At 39.1% G+C, this 24003-nt stretch overlaps 1 protein-coding gene across 1 annotated transcript in view; it reads left to right on the top strand.

Moving 5' to 3' along the window:
• The window catches only part of zgc:163121 (uncharacterized protein LOC100038790 homolog), a 31230-nt gene that overhangs the window by 899 nt on the left and 6328 nt on the right, over positions 1-24003 (top strand). Inside the window, exons 2-11 of the mRNA XM_034222702.1 lie at positions 8157-8255; positions 8933-9039; positions 9536-9671; positions 12593-12683; positions 13922-14034; positions 15757-15872; positions 18959-19038; positions 19838-19892; positions 20058-20174; positions 23524-23588. Of these exons, the coding sequence (XP_034078593.1) occupies positions 8157-8255; positions 8933-9039; positions 9536-9671; positions 12593-12683; positions 13922-14034; positions 15757-15872; positions 18959-19038; positions 19838-19892; positions 20058-20174; positions 23524-23588 (979 nt within the window). The remainder of the gene's footprint in view (positions 1-8156; positions 8256-8932; positions 9040-9535; positions 9672-12592; positions 12684-13921; positions 14035-15756; positions 15873-18958; positions 19039-19837; positions 19893-20057; positions 20175-23523; positions 23589-24003) is intronic.

Raw genomic sequence — 24003 nt, 5'->3', positions numbered from 1 at the left:
TATGCTACATTACTACTTGTACTACAACATTTGAATCATTAGTTCTTCCTCATTTTCCTCAATTGTTCATATTTGGTTTATTAAAATAATGATATTGTGGTCATTGTTAAAACATTTCTGCTATTATTATTTGTATAATGCACTTTCTGCCTTCCTGTCATTAGGAGTTAGAAATGTAATGGCTATAGATTAGATTAGAACCTTCATTATCCTAAACTGCTGGGACATTTCCCTAAAGCCAATACCTTTATATTGTCTACTCTTCACTTACTTGTCAGCATAGGTCGGCATTGATGTACAGAGCCGACAGAAGACCTTGTTTATATTGGCATCATATTGAGAGGTGCAGCCAGTGACGCATCCTAAAACCAGGAAGTAAGCTGCTGGTTCCCTCGACAGAAAGCAATGGGATTTCTCCACAGGGTTTTGGAAAATAGCTGGAAATAAGGTCTGTGGAAAACAAACCTGTTTGATAAATGGGTCATTCTACAGAAAAGGTGGAATCTGGGTGATACAAATCTGCTGAAATATATTCCTTCTAAAAACATCTAAAACCTGTTAAATAGCAATAACTAACTCTTATCTTGATGAATCCACAACAAGTAGAGCTTAAAGTATTTTTATTTTTTAAATAATTTGTATACTTTATACAAAGCTTATTTGTATAGGAACGTCACTGGTGTTACGTGTTACCAGGAAGAAGAGTAACACCAGTGACGCTAACACCAGTGACAATTTGGAGAAAACACTACCATTTTAACAAAATGGCTGCCATGTGTCAGACCAAATATGGCTTCAGTCAATATCAAAATCGTTTAACTATTCAATACAATACATTTTCCCATTCAAATGTTCACCCCTAGGGCTATGCAATGAGTAACACTAATGACAGACTTGAAAGACGCATGTAAAATTTGAAGATAAAATGACACCTTTAACAAATAAAGTAAGAAGTATCTGACTTTCCATGTCTTTGCCCACTTTTCCTCAAATGATCTCTTGGTACAGGAGGCACTTCAGAGACAGTACATTTTTTCAAAAATAAAAGCGTTTTGTGTAGCAGTAACACCAATGACGTAATTTTGGGTGACTGACATTTATTTGATATTATTAATAATAATTTGCGTTTTTTTTTTTTACCATTTCAGTGTTATATGTAATGCTTGTAATGTTATGTAAATATAAATTAGATTTATTTATTGAAAACAAATCTTTTAAATTAAAACTATAGGCTCCACTTCCAAGGCAGTTCCTTGAACTTGGCATTTTAAATAAATTGCAATTTACGTATAAAACCATTTTTTATTTATTTGTTATTTAGTACCATTGCAAAGACAATCTCTATTTATTCAACATATATAATGAATGTAAGTATTAGGTCAACGTCATGTATTTTGGTGTCTGCAAAAGTAAGTGACACTTCCACCTTTTCTGTAGAATGTCCCAAATGCACGTTTTGTTCAGCCGGATAATCTCCACATGTCTACCTTACTTTTATCATTTTGGAATCATAAATCTAATCGATAGATTATAAAAGGGTTTTAGGACGCGTCACTGCACCACTAGAAGCCAACTCCATCGATCAAGCTGGCTGAAACTTTCACTCCCTCTTCTTCTCATGCTCCCTGTCACTCTCCTTTAACTCCTCCGGTGACTTTCTTTTATTTGAAGATTTTTTTTTGCCCGGCTACCGCTGGTATTAAAAACATTTTGCGAATGGTTAGGTGGCGCGATAGTCTGTAGTGAAGGAGCACGGTCCCGCTCACGGGAGCCTGCTCGCGCTGCGCTCCTCAGCAAACAGCTGTTTGCTTTTCCTCCAACAACGACAACCGACTCACGGAACGCTTTGTTGTAGCGCTGATAAACGAAACAATTTAACTAAATTGCTAGTCAAAATACCACAGGACTTTTTTTTTAAAGCAATATGTTTAGTGGCCCGAGCGGGCAAGTGGAAAGTACGTTATGCTGGCCCGGGGTGTCTAAATAGTGCTTCCGGGCCAGCGGGCCATTTATAATGTCGAGCCCTGGCTTATATGCTGCCTGCTTGTGATAGACACTAGTGAATATATTGCAAGGTGTGCAAAACTAAAAGCGCAAGATATGAAAATGACTTTGTGAGCTTCATCTCAGAACAACTCTTTAAACGAAGGAGAAGTCGGTCCTTTACTTGCTACTAGCTCCTCAATGTGTAAAAACGCCCTGTCAAATGTAAGGCCAAACGTTCTAGATATAAGCATGCTTGCACTTAAAACAAGTACATTTGGCTGCCAGTGCAGTAAGCAAATTTCACTTGATAAGATGTCTTAAAACAAGTCAGGCTGTCCGACTATCATTATAGCACATGCAATCTTAAAATAAGATTAAAAAGACTCATTTCAAGCAATCTAGTTAAGCCTGTTTAATGCAAAAGAAGCCTAATATCACTCAAAACTAGGGCATCAAATTACTTAAAATGAGATTTAGGGAGGCGTGTGGCGCAGTGGGTAGTGCGTTGGTGTTAGGGGAGCATAGGTTCAAACCCCACTGCAGTCAGCATGTCGTTGTGTCCCTGAAGACACCACAGTATTGAGTATGTAAGTCGCTTTGGATAAAAGCGATAACAAGTTACATGTAATGAAATTCTTGTTTTTAGGGAGATAAATTAGAACACATGCTCTTAAAATAAGTAAACATGACAATTCTTTCAAAAAACACGTTTTTATTAAGTCAGTCCATAACAAACAGGATCATTTATTAAATGAACAAAGCTCTTCAACATATATACATCCTCATAGAACTGACAAACATTGGACACAGAATTCAAGTTCTCTACTTTTTTGTGAATTCTGCCCATTCAGCTATTGCTTTTTTGTACGAATGAGTAAGGTCACGCTCGTGAATACTGTCCTTCAGTACCTCAGTCTGGATGACGGATAGGAGAGTAGCAACACATTTGGGGTAGGTGAGGTGGAAGGTGTAAAAACACCCCATCAGGATGAGTGGAGCCTCGTGCATCATTTCCCTAGGTAGGGTCATCAGTGGGATTTTGCCAACAGCCAGGAGGAGGTTAGTAGAGTCTAGGATGACTGGACTGGTGATGGGCCGTCTCTGGAGAAACGTATTGGGGTCCTCGGATGGCTGAGAGCAACAAAGTAGAGACAAAAAGTAGAAACAAATTAAACCTCAGGGCATATCAAGTTTTATTTCAGTTGAACTGATACTGACTCAGACTCACCTCAAGAACATGGAACAGTGCCTCACTTGCTGACCCAAGCTTTTTGGGTGGGGCAGTTGGGGAAGGAAACATTGAGGGAAGTGCCTTCATCAAAGCAATCGCTTGTCCAGCTGAAAAACAATATGGAGACATGATCAAATGCATTGTGCTTGTTTTTGTTAGGCAATTTGACTTTGACATTAAGTTAGGGCTGTGCGATTATGGCAAAAATCATAATCACGATTATTTGGTCAATAATTGATATCACGATTATTTTGACAATTATTCATTGACCATTTATTGAACTTTAAAACAAATAATATTTTACCAATAAACAAGAACAAATATGTTGGAGCGCACTTCCAAAACAATACTAAACATATATTATTAATATGATAAATAAAAATAAATTAGACCAAAATAAATGAAATCAAATATGTTGCAGTGCACTGTCACAACCTACTGAAAACTACTTAACATATAGCCAACATGTTGGTTCAACATATTCAACATATTCCACTCAGGCTGGCCAACCGTCATGGTCCAGAAGTAACAGGAAATAAATGTTGAACTACAATTTAAGACCAAATAAAAAAATGTAGGCCACCATGGCAAATGCTGGTAGGGCTGCTCGTGTCATCTCTTAAAGATTGTTCGCAAGAAACACCAGCCTGTTTACATGGTCTGGTTTCAGAGATGAGCGCAGGCAGGTGACGATATTGCCACCTGTACTGAAGACCCTCAGCCACGCCCCGACACATGGGGTGACGCCGGCCAATCACAAAGCTTTGATGCGTTCAAGTGCATTATTTTGGCACAGGAAGATTATGTTACAGGACATAAACGATAAAACAGAATATTGTTGTTCTATTTTTAGACACATCTCGCGATCGACTGGTTGGGCACCCCTGGGCTAGACCATAGGTCTGTTGTGGTCGCAAAGTAGTCAGCTGAAGCCACATCTCTCTCAACTTCCCCACGGCATTTGTCACATAGTGCAGGCAGCGCAGACCTGCTGAAATAATACCGAGACGGCATCGCGTAACGCTTGTCCAACGTGTTGACAAGTTGCTTAAAGCCCTGGTTGCTAACAGTGCTAACTGGGCACATATCTTTAGCGATGTGAAATGTAATGGCAAAGTACTTGCAAATAGTGGAAATAGTTTTACCCTTCTTTTTAACTAGTTGCTGCTCTTGTTCTGACATCTTCGCTCGCGCTGAACACTCACAACACATGTCACTCCCACGTGGCCGAGTGGGCTTTTAGGGAGGGGCGAAAGCGCACCCAGCAAAATAATCGTATTTTGTCAATTATGCTGTTTTCATAATCGTCGCAAGCCATAATCGTAATCGCGATTAAAATACGATTAATTGCACAGCCCTACATTAAGTGTTGTGTAACTGAAAAGTAAGCACACAAGCAAACAAATAGTTCTGTGCAGAGCCCAAGGGAGTATAAGATAATCATGCAAAAACTATGCTGTTGGTGAACGACAGTGTATGCGTATCCCTGAAGCGACATGAATCTTAATGTCACCTTGGGAAACCTCAAGTAGCACTTGAAATGTTTGGCTCTATGAAACCTGATGTACTTATATGATTCTGTTTTCTTCAAGGTTGTGTCTTCCTGGTCGAATGTACTTATTGTAAGTCGCTTTGGATAAAAGCGTCAGCTAAATGCAATGTAATGTAATGTAAACTGGTGCTACTTTTTTTTCAAAATTGGCCTGAATGTTGGCTAAGACAGTTGGATCACCAAAATCAAACGGTTCTCCTAGGGATATTGAATGTGCACAGCGAAATGAAAGAGTGATTGCAGATCAGCAAACTGAAAGTTTGGCTGGATAGTGGGGGGGCAGCGCGGGGTGAATTTATAATATCCCTGACACTTTCACTGCAGGGGATATAAAAAGCACTTGTCAGTTGCACAAGGGAAAGCAAAACAATAAGGGTCACCATACATGGCATAAGGTAGTAGTGTTTAAACCCTCTAGTGACCACTACTACCTTATAACTACCATTTTGCCATAATTCAGTCATCAAAAAGGAGATCCTGTCCTATCAAAACAATGAAAATAAGCTAATACAATCACATCCCATGCGGCCATGAAATGGTCACCCCCAACCTATAAAACATCAGTGTTATCTATACATTATGCTTACATGTATCCAGACCCATTGGTGGCTTCAACGACTTGTTCCACACTCCAAAGAACAGCGCATTTCCGCAAAAGCTTTCCCATCTGGCTTTGATCTGGTCAGTGAAGTTCTTGTTGCCTGCCTCTAGAATTCGGCCCATCTCGTCCAAAACCTGAGTGTAAAAATCAATAGAACTTTGATACAGAGAAAACAGCAAACTGATGTTAGATGTCTAAATAATTAACAAGAGATATACGGTTACCGCTGGTATTAAAAACATGTTGGCGAATGGTTAGGTGGCGCGATAGTCTGTAGTGAAGGAGCGCGGTCCCGCTCACGGGAGCCTGCTCGCGCTGCGCTCCGCAGCAAACAGCCGTTTGCTTTTCCTCCAACAACGACAACCGACTCACGGAACGCTTTGTTGTAGCGCTGATAAACGAAACAATTTATCTAAATTGCTAGTCAAAATACCACAGGACATTTTTTTTAAAGCAATATGTTTAGTGGCCCGAGCGGGCAAGTGGAAAGTACGTTATGCTGGCCCGGGGTGTCTAAATAGTGCTTCCGGGCCAGCGGGCCATTTATAATGTCGAGCCCTGTAACTGCTAGCTTTTAACAGATACAATTACTGAATACCAAAAGAAAACGTATGATATTAACGTCGGCTAATTTTGTGTTCCTTACAGACAGTTTATTTATCTGAGAGTAGTTAACGTTAGCTAGCTTAATTTTTACATACCCCATTAGTGAGGTTAAGGTTAGCTAGCAACACGTGCTTCGTAGTTAGCTAGCTATCTTAGCTAATTCAGCTAACAGTTAACCAATGAATGTACTAATACTTAATAAATTGAAAGCACTAATATGTTACATATGCCTATTGACTTTTATTCCTACGTTCAGTTACTAACGTTACCTTAACTGCACTTCTTGGTCGCTGTCCTGCCTCTCTGGTGAAGGTGAACTGACCAACGTGTTATTTATACATTCCGCTGGCGCTTGGCTTGGCGTTCAGGTGATCCTCGTGAAATAGGTAATTCCCCGTTTTCCATCATTTGGACACAAACAGCCATCCACTTGTAAACACTGAGGACTGAGGAGGATCTCTCGATGTAAATAATATAGTACTGGCATTCGTTGTTTACATCTTTTAGTGGATATTGTCATTGATCCAGCTTCTGACAAACACATGGTAAATAAAGTCACTAATTTTCCGACTCTATGAGAGATACAAACACCACATGGATGCACATTCCAGGTTTTTCTTCTTTCAGGGCCAATGAGAAGCAGAGTAGGGGCGGGTCTTCGCATAATTAAATAATGCAGCAAGCGCCAAATTCGCACGCACCTCTGAGAGCAATCGTTATAGTCGTCCACATCTGATGAAGTGTGTGAAAATCAAAGTCAAAGATATTGTGATATTTTTTGTTTGTTATCCATATCGCTCAGCCATACTTGGTGTGTTAAGCTGTTCATGTTTAAATGTGTAATGTGGCATGGATTGTTTGAACAAGTTTGGTGTGATAAATGAAAAGCACCACAACCTCAGAAATTAAGATATTGTTCTTTGTCCAGTATTGCTTATAGATCAGTGATTCTCGAACTTTTTTCATTAATGTACCCCCTTTGAAAAAAAAATTCAGCCATGTACCCCCTGGTCAGCGCAAAAACAATTTGTTAGGGAAGAAATGCCTATATAAAGAGGTACAGTACAGTGCTGCACCATCGGTGTCTGATTTATTAAAACAACAACAGTAACTGAGAAACACTTAAATGCTACATTTCAAATGTTTACAATCCATCACTAAATTCATGGCAAACCAATTTTAACATCATGCAATAACACTAAGACGACATTAGTTGCATTGAACTGATCTTTTTAATAAGTTGTACTTACAATGTAGTGAAACATGGGCTTGTGCTTCACTGAGGATCTTTGTCATGCTGACAGGAAGGCCACTGCAGTTATTACACTTCGCGTTTTGAAATATGTGTAACTCTGTTAATATAAACCCACTCTGCTCAAACTTCCTTACTTTTCCTAAAATTGGTATTTATTTATTTTTTCAATTAACATAAAAATAAATCTCACGTACCCCCTGCAGTACTCCAACGTACCCATAGGGGTCCGCGCACCCCCATTTGAGAACCACTGCCATAGATAATAAGAGACCAGATAACAGGGGAAAGAGACGTTGCTTGAAGGAAGAGGGAGGGGGTACTGAGTAGCTGGCAGCCCCTCCCAACAGTGTCCTCACTGCTCAGGGACCCCCACCGTGTTACCAGTTCCAGGGCAGTAACAGAGTAGAGATTGCACACCTACCTCAAGAGTCAATGTCATGCATATCAGTTATTCTGGTCCATATCCTTTAGGAGAGTGTGTTATGATGATTATCAGTTCATTTTTTGATTATCATTAAAAGAGATGTTAATTCTTGTTTGAATTGTGTCTTTACCAGCTGGGAAAATAACTTATGTTAACCACAGAGCTGATGCTTGAAATTCATTTTTTTCTTCTTGCCATACTAGTGCTTAAAATAAGGCTTCTAGCCTTGAAGTGGATGTTTTATAGACAGGTCCCTTGTTTCTAGTTAAACATAACTAAAATAAAGACAAAGTTGCTTATCAAGACAAGGCAAGTAACATTTACTTGAATTAAGTCAAAAATCTTCCATAGAAAGCACTAGATAAGCCATTTAAACTCAAATCAAGACAAACTAGATTTAGAATCTAAATTTAAGATTATTACACTTGGTTAGATCTGCAGTTTTTGCAGTGGTACGTTTATTTCAACTGTGATTAAACGTTACGTGTTTTGTACTTTCAGACATAATAAGTGCTACTGGCAAGGAGAAGCAGCAGGCCTCGGCAGCAGTGAGAGACAATGGACAGACACCTGCTGACTTCAGCAGTATCTACAGCAAAGGTGAGAGAGAAAGCCGTTTTCGGACCGCCTGATAGTCAAGACCAGGGTCTTCGGTCACTGATGGTCAGCATGTCCAAGGCTCCGTGAGGGGTATACAAATGCATCTTTACAAACCCCAATCAATCAATCAATCAATCAATCAGTGTGTTTCCATAGAGTGAACTACAAAAAACATGCTTGCGCACTTTCAGAAAAGTAGAGACTGGCACTGAATCACAGATAAATCATTAACGATAAGTAGGCATGCCGAAAAATATAACCGATTTTAACTGACAGCTATTTATCACTTCTGATAGCTAAATGCTTATGCAAACATGTGCCATTTCTCCAGGTGAGGCAACGTTCATTTGAAAGAGAAATACTGTATATGTATATGTGTGTGTGTGTGTGTGTGTGTGTGTGTGTGTGTGTGTGTGTGTGTGTGTGTGTGTGTGTGTGTCAGTGTGTTTGGTTAGTCCTTGAACTAGATTATCAGATTGTTGGTCCCCATCGAGAATAAAAACAAGTCTGTCTGTGCGCATGTGAAAGGTTGGTCCCTGCAAGTGATGATCAGAGTTGTGTCTCCAGTGAGATTAAAAACCAGTATGTGTGTGTGTGTGTGTGTGTGTGTGTGTGTGTGTGTGTGTGTGTGTGTGTGTGTGTGTGTGTGTGTGTGTGTGTGTGTGTTTGGTGCACAGATCTGCTCCCAGCTGCAGGAGGCGAGGAGATGACCAGAGGGTTCCTGCAGGAGCTGGTTCACATCCTGTTGACCTACATCAGCAAGTCCAGTCAGAGGAGCTCCAAGGTGCTCACCGGCTTCAAACAGCGATATGGTGTTCAGCGGGGTTACTGTAGAATCCTGAACAGTATCTTAACCCTTTGTACGATGACGTTCAAACAGAACCATTCTATTGGCTGGAAAGGGAAAATAAACAAATCGGTGCAGATGCATAGTAATGGTTTTAAGGGAATTTAATGATTAGAAAACACTTTCCTATGGTTTCAGTAAACACTGCTGATACACATGGAAATCAAATAAAGACTAAAGAGGGAAAAATGAATGGAAAAAGCTAAAGATTAAGACATTGCACATGTGCATTCCATGTTGTCCCAAAAGCGTATTTTCTTTAACAGAGTTGGATATGAAAATCCAAAGCGTAATAGTGACAGATTTTGGATATGGGCCTGAATAGTCACGGAAATGTGGTTTCAATGTTAAAAAAAAGGTTTGTTAAATGTTCATTCAAATGAATAAGCATGAGACACAGGCAATTAAACAAATATTTCTCTTTGTGTTTTAGGTCCTTGACTTCCACCACCCTCACCAGCTGAGGGAGGGGCTGGACGGCTTCAGCCTGGAGCTGCCCGACCAACCAGAGAATCTGGAGCAGATCCTGGAGGACTGTAGAGACACTCTCAAGTATGGTGTCCATACAGGTGTGTGTGTGTGTGTGTGTGGGTGTGTGTGTGGGTGGGTGTGTGTGTGTGTGAAAGGTTGGTTCCTCACAAGTATTGATCAGCTCTTGGTCCCCAATGCAAATAAAAGCGAGTATGTGTGTGCGCACATAACAAATGTTTTCTTAACCTTGTTATAGTTTCATTCATGACTAATAACAGCATATTTTTTTAAAGAAAGTATAACAATAATCTGTTTAGTGTTTACCCACTACTACATTTTCCCTGTAAACAAGCATTATTATTATTCACAGTTATATGTATTGCTCCAGTCATCAAGGTAGTGGTACAAGGAAGTGAAAGGTTTTCAATTTGTTTCATTTAAGTGCGTTACATGTACATTAGACATGACAACTACAAATATTGTGTTTGCATAACTTACAGTTAAAACAACACACAAACTCGAACTAGACAATTAAACTTATTTCACAACACTTTTAAACAGCAACGTGTACTGGCAATAAGACTTTCATTGTGCGTCATTTCATCCCTTCCTCTTCAAGTCTGCGTGTGAACACATTTACATTTGGCAGCACTCAAAGAGATTACATTATGATATGTGGAAATCAGCTTGTGCTTTCTTGGTCTCAAACTGAGAAATGAATTGTGGGTTATTCATCTTGTACAAACATGCCTTATTCAGGATATTAGTCACCTGAGGCACTGCCCTACACAAGTGGCTTTGTTTCTTCATATATATTTACTTATATAGCTTTGCTCTAACAAACTCTCTTGTGCAATATTGTGCAATGCTTTTGAGTAAATGTTTATATTAGGGCTGTCAGTCGATTCAAATAGTTAATCGCGATTAATCGCAAATTAATCGCACATTTTTGATCTGTTCTAAATGTACCTTAGAGGAATATTTTTCAAGTTTTTAATACTCTTATCAACATATAAGTGGACAAATATGCTTTATGCTAATGTTTATTATCATTTGAACAATGACAAATATTATCATGAATATTAAACACAACAACCTCAGAACATTACAAATACTTTTCGTTAATGCGTTATTAACGCGTTAACTTGACAGCCCTAGTTTAAATAAATCCAAAATGGACATGCAGTTGCAGGGTAGCTTGTGAATTTACTCCAAATGTCACTAAAGTCTTATTTAAGTGTTGAATATAATTGAAATTGTTAATACAAATGTGCAAATTACCTACATTTATAAAATGCAATGTAGTGGTAGAAGTACAGTACTTGAGTAAATGTACTTAGTTAGTTTACATCACTGCTTAAACTTCAAATCTCTGTGAAATGACTGTGCGAGCAGTAAGGGCCTGATTGGTCACATTTGACTTTTTGTTTTATCTTTATTGTTATACTTTAAAGTGGACCTATTACGCTATATTGGAAAACATACTGCTCATACCCAGTGGCGTTTTTATATGTACAAAAGTGGTGGGGCACAAAAAACGTCTATATATAAGCTTCTGCAGTGAGGTTCATGGCTGATGAGGCACTGGCACTGACGGCCCGTCCACACAGCGGCGTGCGTTGACGCTTGCCGGCGGGCGTGTCTGACACTCGACCAACAACCAATCACATGAATCTCCCGCCCCTGACACACAAGCAGCGGTTTGATTGGCTAGAGCTTGTACTGGCATATGATTCGATTGGCTGACGCTTCTGCCGAGGCGTCAAAAGTTGAACATTGCTTAACTTTTGAAGCGAGCAACGCCAGCAACGCTCCGCGTCGCTTCCCTAGGGTAGACATGTGGATATTATCCGGCTGAACAAAACATGCATTTATCAAACAGGTTTGTTTCCCACAGATCTTATTTGGAGCTGTTTTCTAAAATCCTATGGAGAAATCTCATTGCTTTTTTGTCGAGGGAAGCCATGCGGGTTTTAGGATGCGTCACTGCAGCTCTCTCGTCTCCTCTACACACACCACACTTTTCGCGGCACACGTACTTACAGCCAATCAGCTCTGAATGATGTGAGATGACGTATGGTGGGGATGGCAGCTCAATGCCACTATGGTCATTATTTTTTTCTCACACACATTAAATAGGACAATACTCTGAGCATGCGCAGTGTAGTTTTTACAGTCACCGTTCACTTAGACAGTGTGAGGGAGGGGCAGGATCGGGTTTTGTCCCACATGGCTCTAAACAGCTCAATAGGCACTCACTGTAGAAACTAATTAGAAGAACACAGACTAAAACAGCAATGTACAGACGAATCAGATGATTAAACATGATCTTATAATATATTTTATATATTTGTTTGCATTTTTTTGTAATCATTATTTTTAATACTTTCTGCTGACACTAGGTGGGGCTGTGCCCCTAATGACCAGTCCCCACTGCTCATACCCCTCTTTTGCAGCCCTGTTAGAGAAACGCGGATTTTGGGTCCTTAGCTTGAAAAAAAAAAAAAGAGGAGGCGGAGCTAATGCCTGATCAGAATTCTACCGGAGATAAAGTTAAATTCTGCTGTGATAAAACGCCAACCTGTTCTAAACCACATCAAGGATTATTACTGGAACAGTATGTAGCTCAAATGCTTTTTCTCTTGCTGGTTTATCACAAGGCGAGTTCCTTTTTATTTCCTGCTTTTTAAACACACGTGCTCTCCAGTACAGGTTAGCTCTGAGTGTTAGCGAGGCTTGCTAATGTAAACAAAGACGAGATTACGTCCAAAACACGTCCGGCATTGTTTCTGATAGCAACTTTCTGTGGGTCCGCCGCCGATTTGACGTCATATCGGCAGCAAATCTGTATCCGCTCGTTGGACCCCCGTTTTTAGAGATTTGGGTACGGAGGAAAAGAGAAAGGGTTTTATTTTCTGACGCTGCGTGAGTTCCCGACACACCGGGGACACATATTTATGTATAAAAGACATCACAAAGTGCATTTTGCATGATCATTCTCGTATTACTTTTTGTTCAGGTCATCCCCGTTTCTTCAACCAGCTGTCTTCAGGTCTGGATGTGATTGGTGTGGCAGGAGAGTGGTTAACCTCGGCAGCCAACACCAACATGTAAGATCTCAACAATAAAAGGACTCTACCTTACGCACTTGTGTTTTACTTTAGAATTGTATGTTTACTTCTTCTTATCGAATTCAGGTATTTATACTTATTAGATGTATTATGTCAACAGATTAGATTAGGTTAGTTGAAAGCAATAATATTAAGTTCAAACTAAAATATTAGGTTCAACTTAATATTATTGTTTTCGACTAACCTAATACAGTTATGTGAAATATGTTGACATACAGTAATACACTTAATTAAAGTCAATGGTTCAGTTTTTTCAGTGTACAGTTTATTAAATAAAATCCATATTCTTAGAGTCTAGTTGGGTCCTCATAGCATGGTGCAGGATTTCTAAAACCTAAAAAAAAACATTTAAAATCAAAATGTTGGATTTCTTTTTGATATTTCCTCAAATGTAATAGTGGGGTTGGATTTCATCCAGACTGTCATTGTTAAAGGGAAAGCTTTTAATGAAAAAAATAAAGAGCCACGTGTAAGTCAGTGTCTCATGTGACTGCTGGCCATTAAAGGAGGCACGAGTCCTGAAACCCGGAAATTAATTAGCATTTTTATATTTTCAGTAGAGGTAAACATTGTTGTGGTTAATAACTGCTGAAAAGATCTTCACGTTTATTTCTACAACATAAAATATGTCAGTAAATACCCCACTGGCTAATGTCTGAAGCTTGAATTTGTGACTCAATGATCTAAACGTCATTACGCCGAACGTTAGCCACCTTTCATATCTTAGACTTTGCACTGTAACTTTTATCCATGTACTATTTCTTTTAATGTTTATTTGATTAGCTTTTCTTTTTAATGACTGATTTTAAATGCCATTTTCTTAATGTCTTTCATTTTTTGTAAAGCACTTTGAATAGCCTTGTGTTGAAAAGTGCTATATAAATAAACTTGCCTTGCCTTGCCTTGCCTTGCCTTGCCTTGCCTTGCCTTGCCTTGCCTTGCCTTGCTTTGCCTTGCCTTGCCTTGCCTTGCCTTGCCTTGCCTTGCCTTGCCTTGCCTTGCCTTGCCTTGCCTTGCCTTGCCTTGCCTTGCCTTGCCTTGCCTTGCCTTGCCTTGCCTTGCCTTGCCTTGCCTTGCCTTTAGTTTAGCGGTGGTGATGTACAGACATGTGACCGTGGTGAGGTTCCTTTATAGAAACAAATGTTTGCAAGAACCCAGTTATAAAACGAATCTTTTGTCTTTACAGTATAATACAACTCAATGTTTTTCTTTTCCAGGTTCACATATGAGGTGTCTCCTGTTTTCATCCTCATGGAGGAGTTTCTGCTGAAGAAGATGCAAAGCATTGTGGGATGGTCTGCGGATGAGGGAGATGGAATCTTCTGTCCAGGTAATGGATGCAGGAATGAATGGATGGATTGGAACTTATTTTGAGAAACATTTGAAAGATTTAGGTGTGATGCTGAACATATCAAGAAACAAAAAGTTTAAGGTATGATGTCACATTTATTTTTGCTTCAGCAGTCAGGAGCAAAGGGTAGTCAGTATGTCACCCGTAAAGCAGGTTATAGAAAGTTACTTTTTAAATGAAATTATGATTTATATTTTTACAAACAGTTAAGCAATCGGGCAGATGTCAGATATTTACTGCAGGACATATGTTGGACACATAAAGCGCTTTCACACCGGAGCACTTTTCCCAGGAATAGTTCCGATAGTTCTTGGGATTTTGGTTTCACACCAAAAAAGATCTGGAACTAGAACCTAGTTTGCGCAAACCTTTTCACCCCTTTTCAGTCCCTGCTAGAGAGCAGGGGCTTTCCTGATCGGCTGGGCGAATTGCAAACCACGCCCCGTAAAACTCAGAAAGGTTTTGTGAAGCCGCCATTTTATTTGCTCGCATTAGCATTATTAGCATTAGCCCAGCGCACAAAGGGAGAGAGACTAACTTATGGCAACACAAAAAAACATGGGAGCGGTGGAGATGAGGAGGTGTCGGCGCTTCTGGCGATTTACTCGGAAGACGCTAACCAGCAGCTTCTACTGAAGCCAGTCCCCAACTCCAGGGACTCCGGATGGCAGTATACGCCGTGAAGTTGTTTGCGGCCTGCCAGTAAACCCAGAAGAAGAAGAAGTGATGTCAGCGGCTTCATTTGCGTAATCCTCCCTCAGGGACTTATTCCAGTGTGAACGCAATTTACTAGGACAGTTCCAGGGACTAAAGAGTTCGGCGGGACTAAGTACTGGGAACTAAGTACGGCAAAGTACTTGGTGTGAAAGCAGCTATAGACTGTATATGGTTGGACACTGTAACAGTAGAGGAGCCCGGGGGAATTGCACTACCTAACTAACTTTTAAATAACTTTGTTTAATAACAGCAACAAAATGAAACAGTATGAAGTGATTTGTAAATATAAATACAAATCTGACTAAAGGTTTTCATGAATACCTCTTTTATTGTGAAATTGACATGTGACCTATTTTTACCCTTTAACCAAAATCAAGAACCGATAAGAACAGAAATCGATAAGCAGAACAGAAATTGGAACCGGTATCGTTAAAATCCAAACGATACCCAACCCTACACATTAAGTATTATTCTCAGCTTGAGGTGTCCAAAAGTCATTTTCCTTACAGTGCACTAAATCGTATGATGGTATTGGGATACAACAGACAGTCTCTCAAATCAAGACACATTTTGAAGTACTTTATAAAGAATGGTTTTAGTAAAAGCGTCACAAATAAAACTGAATTGTACCTTAGAGAGCTGTCTTTACCTACTAAGTCATTATATCCACATTACTGATGATTATAACATCTCACTATGTTCATTTTTTAGGGTAAGGGTTAGAATATAAAAGCACCTATAGCCAATCATCACAATGTCAATATTGAGATATTTGGTTGTGTCTTCAGAAGTCCAGGAAAAGTTTACTTTATTTCAATAACAGAAGTTTATACATTAACACAGTTACCATTATTCTTAGTATATAAAGTCATTTTTCATTACATGCATTCAAATATGTGTCCTGCCTTTACAGTGCAACACAAAAATACAGACTCAGGTTTTGAGTGTAGTTGCTTTTTAAACTGTGCATTGTGTTTCCTGAAGGAGGAACAATATCCAACCTGTACAGCATCCTGGTGGCCAGATACCACTTCTACCCCGAGGTGAAGACCAGAGGCATGGGAGCCCTGCCCCGGCTGGCCCTCTTCACCTCAGAACATGTAAACACACCACACTCACTGTCACACACACTCACACTCTGTAGGACGGGGTTGTTTGAGTTCAGAAGTTATTGTCAGAGCCAAATTATAAGTCAGTTTGAGGTTTCACAGGGTCACACAGAAAATAACTTCATCAAAGTTCAAATGAAAACTGTTTTCTTTTAAACAACGAGAGAACACAAGCGTATGTTTATCTCCGGAGTGTCAGTCTCCAACTTCACTCGTGCCTTCCCTTTGTCGATGTTATATACTTTATCATCTTGAAATGTAACCAGAGGGGGTACTCTTACTCCAGTAAAAGTAGCAATACTACAGTGTAAGTACTACCAAAAGTAAATAAATACATATATATTTTAAACATGTTAATATAATTATTAATGCATTAATGTGTTCATAATTTCAATGTTTCACTTTGTAAAAGAGGGGATTATTTGAATTACTTTATATACAATACTAACCTATAATAATAAATTACAATGAATTATCTGATTTATATTTTTTAAGTAACTAAATATTTGCATACCAAATGTAGTGGAGTAGCCCAATGTGAAAATACTCAAGTAAAGTACAAGTACCTCAACTTTTTACTTAAGTACTGTACTTGAGTAAATGTATTTAGTTACATTACACCACTGGATTTAACTAAATATGGTCGATGTGACTGAGCATGTCTGCACGAGCCGACAAGGTGGATGCATGTGATGCGTTCAGGTCCTCAGGATTTCTCACTCTTCAGCCTCAGATAGCCCCTACACTGTATACAGCATCTCAGTGTCCTGAATCTGACCCTACATACACATCCTAGCTTTAGCCAGGGCAGGAACAACTGTACATCTTAAAATGACACTTAGTTTTTTACTGAATACATTTGATAATACACCATTATTTTATAAAACAGAGAACTTCTTCCATAGTGGATTGTAAAGCTGTGAACAAATGCAATGTCCGTCTGATCCACCGTGGAGCGATGAGATATGAACTAAGGTTTCTTTTAAGTTTGAGAATGTTTCCGATGGCATTGGCAGACCTTTTACGACCAAGGTACGTTTTAAACGTTTGTTTTTTAGTTCTAATTGAAACTGAAAAACAAACGGTTAAAACGTACCTTGGTCTTTTACAAAATGTATTTGTGGACAACAATGACCATTAACAATTCATTAAATCACATTTTCAATTCATCTGTGCTGTTTTCTCTTTTCCGCATGTCTAAAAACGACTGTTTTGTTGAGTTGTGCACAAAAGTTGAGATATCCTTACATTTAATAGAGGTAAAGGTCAATTCCATTTGGTCTTTTGTAATGTTTTTTTTGGGTCTTTGAGCGCGGTCAAAGAGATCTCAAGTTATCAGTGACATGAGCTCAGCAAACTCGAAATGAGACCGATTGTCTTTGAAAATGTAATAGGCTTTTCTGCGCAGGAAAGGACCCGAACATTACAGAGTCACGGGTCTGAAAGTCTGAATGAAGTGTGTTGAAACACCTGCGTCCTTGAGACGGCCAACTAAGTGCAAAAACAACTCCCTATCTGGTAATACTGAGCCACACAGTTAATCGTAAGTTAAACATAGCGTTGTATTATGTGGGAAAGGGGGACTCAGTACTTTCCCACTCTCATGTGACTTGAATACGCCAAACACATCGAATGGACATTTCTATTACAGTTACATCTAATATTAAAATGTCCATCACACTCGCAGACCCAGATTCCATCAATATATGAATTATTGTAGGGAATTCCCCAGCCAGTCTATTTAGCAGTGAGCATGCCACTTCCTAATAGTCAGTTTCTCACACAAAGACACATACTTTTGTTCTTTAAGGCTGATGAAAAGCATTATAAAGAATGGTTTTAGTGAAAATAAAACGTAATTGTACCTTTACCTACGACGTCATTGTATCCACATTTTTAGAATACAAAAAGCACCTATAGCCAACCCTAATACAGTGGTGTAAAATAACTAAGTACAGATACTCAGGTACTTGCTTGTGTACACATTTTGAGGTACTTGAACTTTTTGTTTTATACTACTTTATACTACTCATTTTGGAACTAAATATTGTACATTTTACTCCACTATATTTATTTTTATTTACCAGTTACTTTATAAATTCAGATTTGACACATAATTCTCAGGAAAAACTTTTTTAAAGTGATTATTTTATATAGATTAAACCATCCAACATTAAGTTACTTAAAGGTGGGGTAGGTAAGTTTGAGAAACCGGCTCGAGATACTTTTAGTTATATTCCATGGAATGCTCTTAACATCCTGATAGCAATGAATATCTTAAGTGCTTTGACAAAAAATCCATAAAAAATGTCATCAGTGGAAGCCGTGGCGCTGTAAAAAGCACGACCAATCATCTGAGCCGGCCCGGCTAAAGTAACTGGATGGCCTACCTGCCTGTCAGCCTTCTATCTGGGCACAAACTTATCTCGTGCCCTCATTGGTCATGTGTGTGTTGGAGGAGGAGCTCTGTAAGGAAGTGGCAGATTTTTTCCGGTTGTGTATTTTCAAATTCTAGCGCACTCGAGCTGGTTTCTCCAAATTTACCTACCACACTTTTAAACCATGAGTGAGGTTTTTTGTTCAAAAATATTTCACAGTTCCAGCTTCTTAAATGTGGAGATTTGCTGCAATACAAACAAATATATTATTGGAGTTGAGTACTTTTACTTTTTCAGTACATTTTCCTAATCGTACTTACTTACTTTTACTCACTTTCCATTCTTGATGCATTACTTTAACTTGAACGTGAACATTTTCAAAGTGTGGTATTAGTACTGGTAGTAAAGAATCAAATTATTTTTCCTCCAATTCTACAATATCATCACAAAGTCGATATTGAGACATGTTGTGATATTTGATATACTTCATATTGCTCACCAACCTTTAATCTGAACAGAAAGACAGAATGACAGGACGGCATTTCTGTGAACAAAAAGCTGAAGCTCTGGATAGAGGCATCTGTACACCTGGGTCTTCTTCTTAGAACCAAACAATACTCCGTGCTTTCAGCTGCACCATAGGCGTTGTCTTTGAAATGGGACAAATTAAGATGAATGGATGTTTTTTCTCCCATTCAGAGTCACTATTCAGGGAAGAAATCTGCTTCCGTGCTGGGGATGGGCAGCGAGAATGTGTTCGTGGTGAAATGTGATGAAAGGTGGGTCCAATAGGCTGTTAAAAGTTAATGCTCAACACAAGACTGTTAAATGTTTGCTCACCTGATGCAGCTTTCAGTGTGTGTGTGTGTGTGTGTGTGTGTGTGTGTGTGTGTGTGTGTGTGTGTGTGTGTGTGTGTGTGTGTGTGTGTGTGTGTGTGTGTGTGTAATATATTGCTTTCAATTAACCTAATAGTTATGTGTAATTTGTTCACATAACACATTTTATTAAATTCAACATCTCAAATGTTTCAGTTGTTCTTTCAGTGTACCAAACAACAATACAACATGCGTTTTTATTCCTGTTTTAATAACTGAAAGGTCCCATGTCATGCTTTTCTGGTTATTACCCGTCCCCTTGTTGTTATGTAGCTTTTTCTGCATGTAAACGCTCTGCAGAGTCACAAACCCTCAAAGTACACCCTGTAGCGAGTAAAACTCCAACACAGAAAATACCTGTCTATGCTGCCCCAGAACGCCTCGTTGGAGATTTTTCTTTTTCAGAGTGGGCGAGCTGACCAATCAGAGCACACTGGGCTCAAAGGGAGGGGGGGGGGGGGCATCCTGGGCTTGTGAATACACATACTATACAGAGATGCTGGATGAGAAGCCAATGTGATTTTGAACATTGAACAATGTAAATCTATTCTAGTAGACCTCAACAATGGAATTATGATCAGTAGAAATGGCCATGACATGGGACCTTTAAAATGAGTACATTTATTAAAGTATTTTAGAAGTTATATAGTCACACAGTCCTATGCTGTTTACTGAACCCTTGTCTGCTCTGGCTCTTTTCAGAGGGAAAATGATTCCTGCTGACCTTGAGTCTTCCATTGTTGCAGCTAAAGAAAAGGTAGTATGAATGGAGAAAGATTTAAAAAATAACGAAAGAATGTCCTGTTCAATGGAGAACAATGTGTCCACATTTTCTGTTATCCCACAGTATCATGACATACTTTAATTGGCTTTGGATCAGTGCATCCACATGAAGAGACTGACTTGAGTTCTCTCTCCTCAGGGTTTGGTTCCATTCTATGTGAATGCGACAGCAGGAACCACGGTGTACGGAGCCTTCGATCCTCTCAACGCCATCGCTGACATCTGCCACAAACACACACTGTGGATGCATGTTGATGTAAGGCAGTGGTGGAGGAAGTAGGCTACTCAGATCTTTAGCTCAAACACAAGTAGTGATACCACAGTGTATACATTATTTGTTAGAAGTTAAACCCCTTCATTGTTTTGTATACCAAAACTAATGTAATCATCCTGCAGAAGGATATATATATATATATATATATATATACTACCGTCTCAGAGTGCATGCTACTAGAACACTTAATAATAACAACAGTATAATACCCGTAGAACAGATTAAAGCATGTTTTTTACAGGTTTTTTGTATTGGTTTTTAAGTCAGTTACTAGGACAGTTAAAGGGGACCGATCATGCTATATTTGAAAAATATATTGTAGGGCCATTCCCAGGGCTCGACATTATAAATGGCCCGCTGGCCCGGAAGCACTATTTAGACACTCCGGGCCAGCATAACGTACTTTCCACTTGCCCGCTCGGGCCACTAAAAATATTGCTTTAAAAAAAAGTCCTGTGGTATTTTGACTAGCAATTTAGTTAAATTGTTTCGTTTATCAGCGCTACAACAAAGCGTTCCGTGAGTCGGTTGTCGTTGTTGGAGGAAAAGCAAACAGCTGTTTGCTGAGGAGCTCAGCGCGAGCAGGCTCCCGTGAGCGGGACCGCGCTCCTTCACTACAGACTATCGTGCCACCTAACCATTCGCAAAATGTTTTTAATACCAGCGGTAGCCGGGCAAAAAACAATCTTCAAATAAAAGAAAGTCACCGGAGGAGTTAAAGGAGAGTGACAGGGAGCATGAGAAGAAGAGGGAGTGAAAGTTTCAGCCAGCTTGATCGATGGAGTTGGCTTCTAGTGGTGCAGTGACGCGTCCTAAAACCCTTTTATAATCTATCGATTAGATTTATGATTCGAAAATTATAAAAGTAAGGTAGACATGTGGAGATTATCCGGCTGAACAAAACGTGCATTTGGGACATTCTACAGAAAAGGTGGAAGTGTCACTTACATTTGCAGACACCAAAATACATGACGTTGACCTAATACTCACATTCATTATATATGTTGAATAAATAGAGATTGTCTTTGCAATGGTACTAAATAACAAATAAATAAAAAATGGTTTTATACGTAAATTGCAATTTATTTAAAATGCCAAGTTCAAGGAACTGCCTTGGAAGTGGAGCCTATAGTTTTAATTTAAAAGATTTTTTTTTCAATAAATACATCTAATTTATATTTACATAACATTACAAGCATTACATATAACACTGAAATGGTAAAAAAAAAACGCAAATTATTATTAATAATATCAAATAAATGTCAGTCACCCAAAATTACGTAATTGGTGTTACTGCTACACAAAACGCTTTTATTTTTGAAAAAATGTACTGTCTCTGAAGTGCCTCCTGTACCAAGAGATCATTTGAGGCAGTGCAGTGGGCAAAGACATAAGTCAGATACTTCTTACTTTATTTGTTAAAGGTGTCATTTTATCTTCAAATTTTACATGCGTCTTTCAAGTCTGTCATTAGTGTTACTCATTGCATAGCCCTAGGGGTGAACATTTGAATGGGAAAATGTATTGTATTGAATAGTTAAACGATTTTGATATTGACTGAAGCCATATTTGGTCTGACACATGGCAGCCATTTTGTTAAAATGGTAGTGTTTTCTCCAAATTGTCACTGGTGTTAGCGTCACTGGTGTTACTCTTCTTCCTGGTAACACGTAACACCAGTGACGTTCCTATACAAATAAGCTTTGTATAAAGTATAACAATTATTTAAAAAATAAAAATACTTTAAGCTCTACTTGTTGTGGATTCATCAAGATAAGAGTTAGTTATTGCTATTTAACAGGTTTTAGATGTTTTTAGAAGGAATATATTTCAGCAGATTTGTATCACCCAGATTCCACCTTTTCTGTAGAATGACCCATTTATCAAACAGGTTTGTTTTCCACAGACCTTATTTCCAGCTATTTTCCAAAACCCTGTGGAGAAATCCCATTGCTTTCTGTCGAGGGAACCAGCAGCTTACTTCCTGGTTTTAGGATGCGTCACTGGCTGCACCTCTCAATATGATGCCAATATAAACAAGGTCTTCTGTCGGCTCTGTACATCAATGCCGACCTATGCTGACAAGTAAGTGAAGAGTAGACAATATAAAAGGTATTGGCGAAATGTCCCAGCAGTTTAGGATAATGAAGGTTATAATCTAATCTATAGCCATTACATGTCTAACTCCGAATGACAGGAAGGCAGAAAGTGCATTATACAAATAATAATACTCATAATAATAGCAGAAATGTTTTAACAATGACCACAATATCATTATTTTAATAAACCAAATATGAACAATTGAGGAAAATGAGGAAGAACTAATGATTCAAATGTTGTAGTACAAGTAGTAATGTAGCATAAATTACTACTGCAACAATGTGATCATTTTCTTCATTATTAGTCGATTTTCTTTTTGGTGGACGAACGCTCTGGGCCAGTGGTTAGTACAATGGTGGGGCCAGTGATAATACAATTCCACCGGCCCGGAGGGCCAGTGGCATTTTACCCTTAATGTCTACCCCTGGCCATTCCAATACAAAACATGTCTGTGAAGTTTTTTGCTTAAAATACCAAACAGATCACCCGTTGTAGCCATGCCTCATTCTGCTCATACCCCTCTATTCCAGCCCTGTTCCAAACAGGCTGATTCTGCTTTAAATTGAACGTCTGCTGCTAGCCACGCCCCTTTGTAGCGTCACGCAGCTTTCCCCTGCTAAGAGAGTTTTCTACCGGGAGTAGCTCAGCTAAACGCTGCCGTGATTAAATGCCATACTATGTTCCCAACCACTTCAAGCATTATTTCTGTAACAGTATGGAGCTCAAACGTTTCTCTCACGCACGGTTTACTACAAGGACATTACGTTACACATATTCTCTCCAGTACAGCGTTAGCTCTGAGTGTTAGCATGCTTGCTAATGTAAACACAGACCATATTACTCCCAAAACACACTGCACATTGTTTCTGATACAGCGCATAGCTTGACATGTGCTTTCTTAAGTGTTTACTGCTAGAAAAGTGCCATTATATGTATTATATATAACAACTTTACTCTAAGTGCGAGGAGGACTAGTGTAAGGAGGAGTAGAGATAGGGTTGTATTTTCTGAAACATTGTGAGTTTCCTTACACACCAGTGACACATATTTATGTATAAAAGACATCAAAAAGTGCATTTTGCATAATAGGTCCCCTTTAAGGTAGTGCACTGACTGACCCGTGTTTTGTCGTGGCTGCTCTGCTTTTATGTTTTAATAAATAAAGCTTTCTCATTGGGTGGAGGGTGGGAACGCAGTGTTGCTGAGGAATTTCTTTGATTTTTGCCTGCAGGCGGCGTGGGGTGGAGGCCTGCTGATGTCAGACAGACACAGGATGAAACTTCAGGGCATTGAACGGTAAAACCACACAACCTATCCACTTCACTCAGCATGTCTTTGTTTCCTCCAGGAGTTTCTGTGGAGCAACCACTACAAAGAATATGTGTAGCTCATTGTGGATCCCAGCCTCATCACCTGATTTCCTTTTTATAATAAGATACTGTGTGTGCATGATAAGCATAGCTAAGGTTAGCATCAAATGGTGCAGTGACGATTTATTTGTGTGGGCCAACCAGGAAGTTAGCTTGGCCAGGTCTCCCTTCCATTGGATTTGAGAATATTGCAGAAAACAAGCTCTGTGGCAAATTAACATAACCACTGCTAAGCTAAATGTGGCTAATAATAGACACATTACATTACATTGCATTTAGCTGACGCTTTTATCCAAAGCGACTTACAATAAGTGCGTTCGTCCAACAAAATACAACTTGAA

This window comes from Gymnodraco acuticeps, unplaced genomic scaffold (genome assembly GCF_902827175.1).
Source record: "Gymnodraco acuticeps unplaced genomic scaffold, fGymAcu1.1, whole genome shotgun sequence".
Classification (NCBI taxonomy): domain Eukaryota; kingdom Metazoa; phylum Chordata; class Actinopteri; order Perciformes; family Bathydraconidae; genus Gymnodraco; species Gymnodraco acuticeps.
This window is presented reverse-complemented; position numbering and strand designations above follow the sequence as displayed.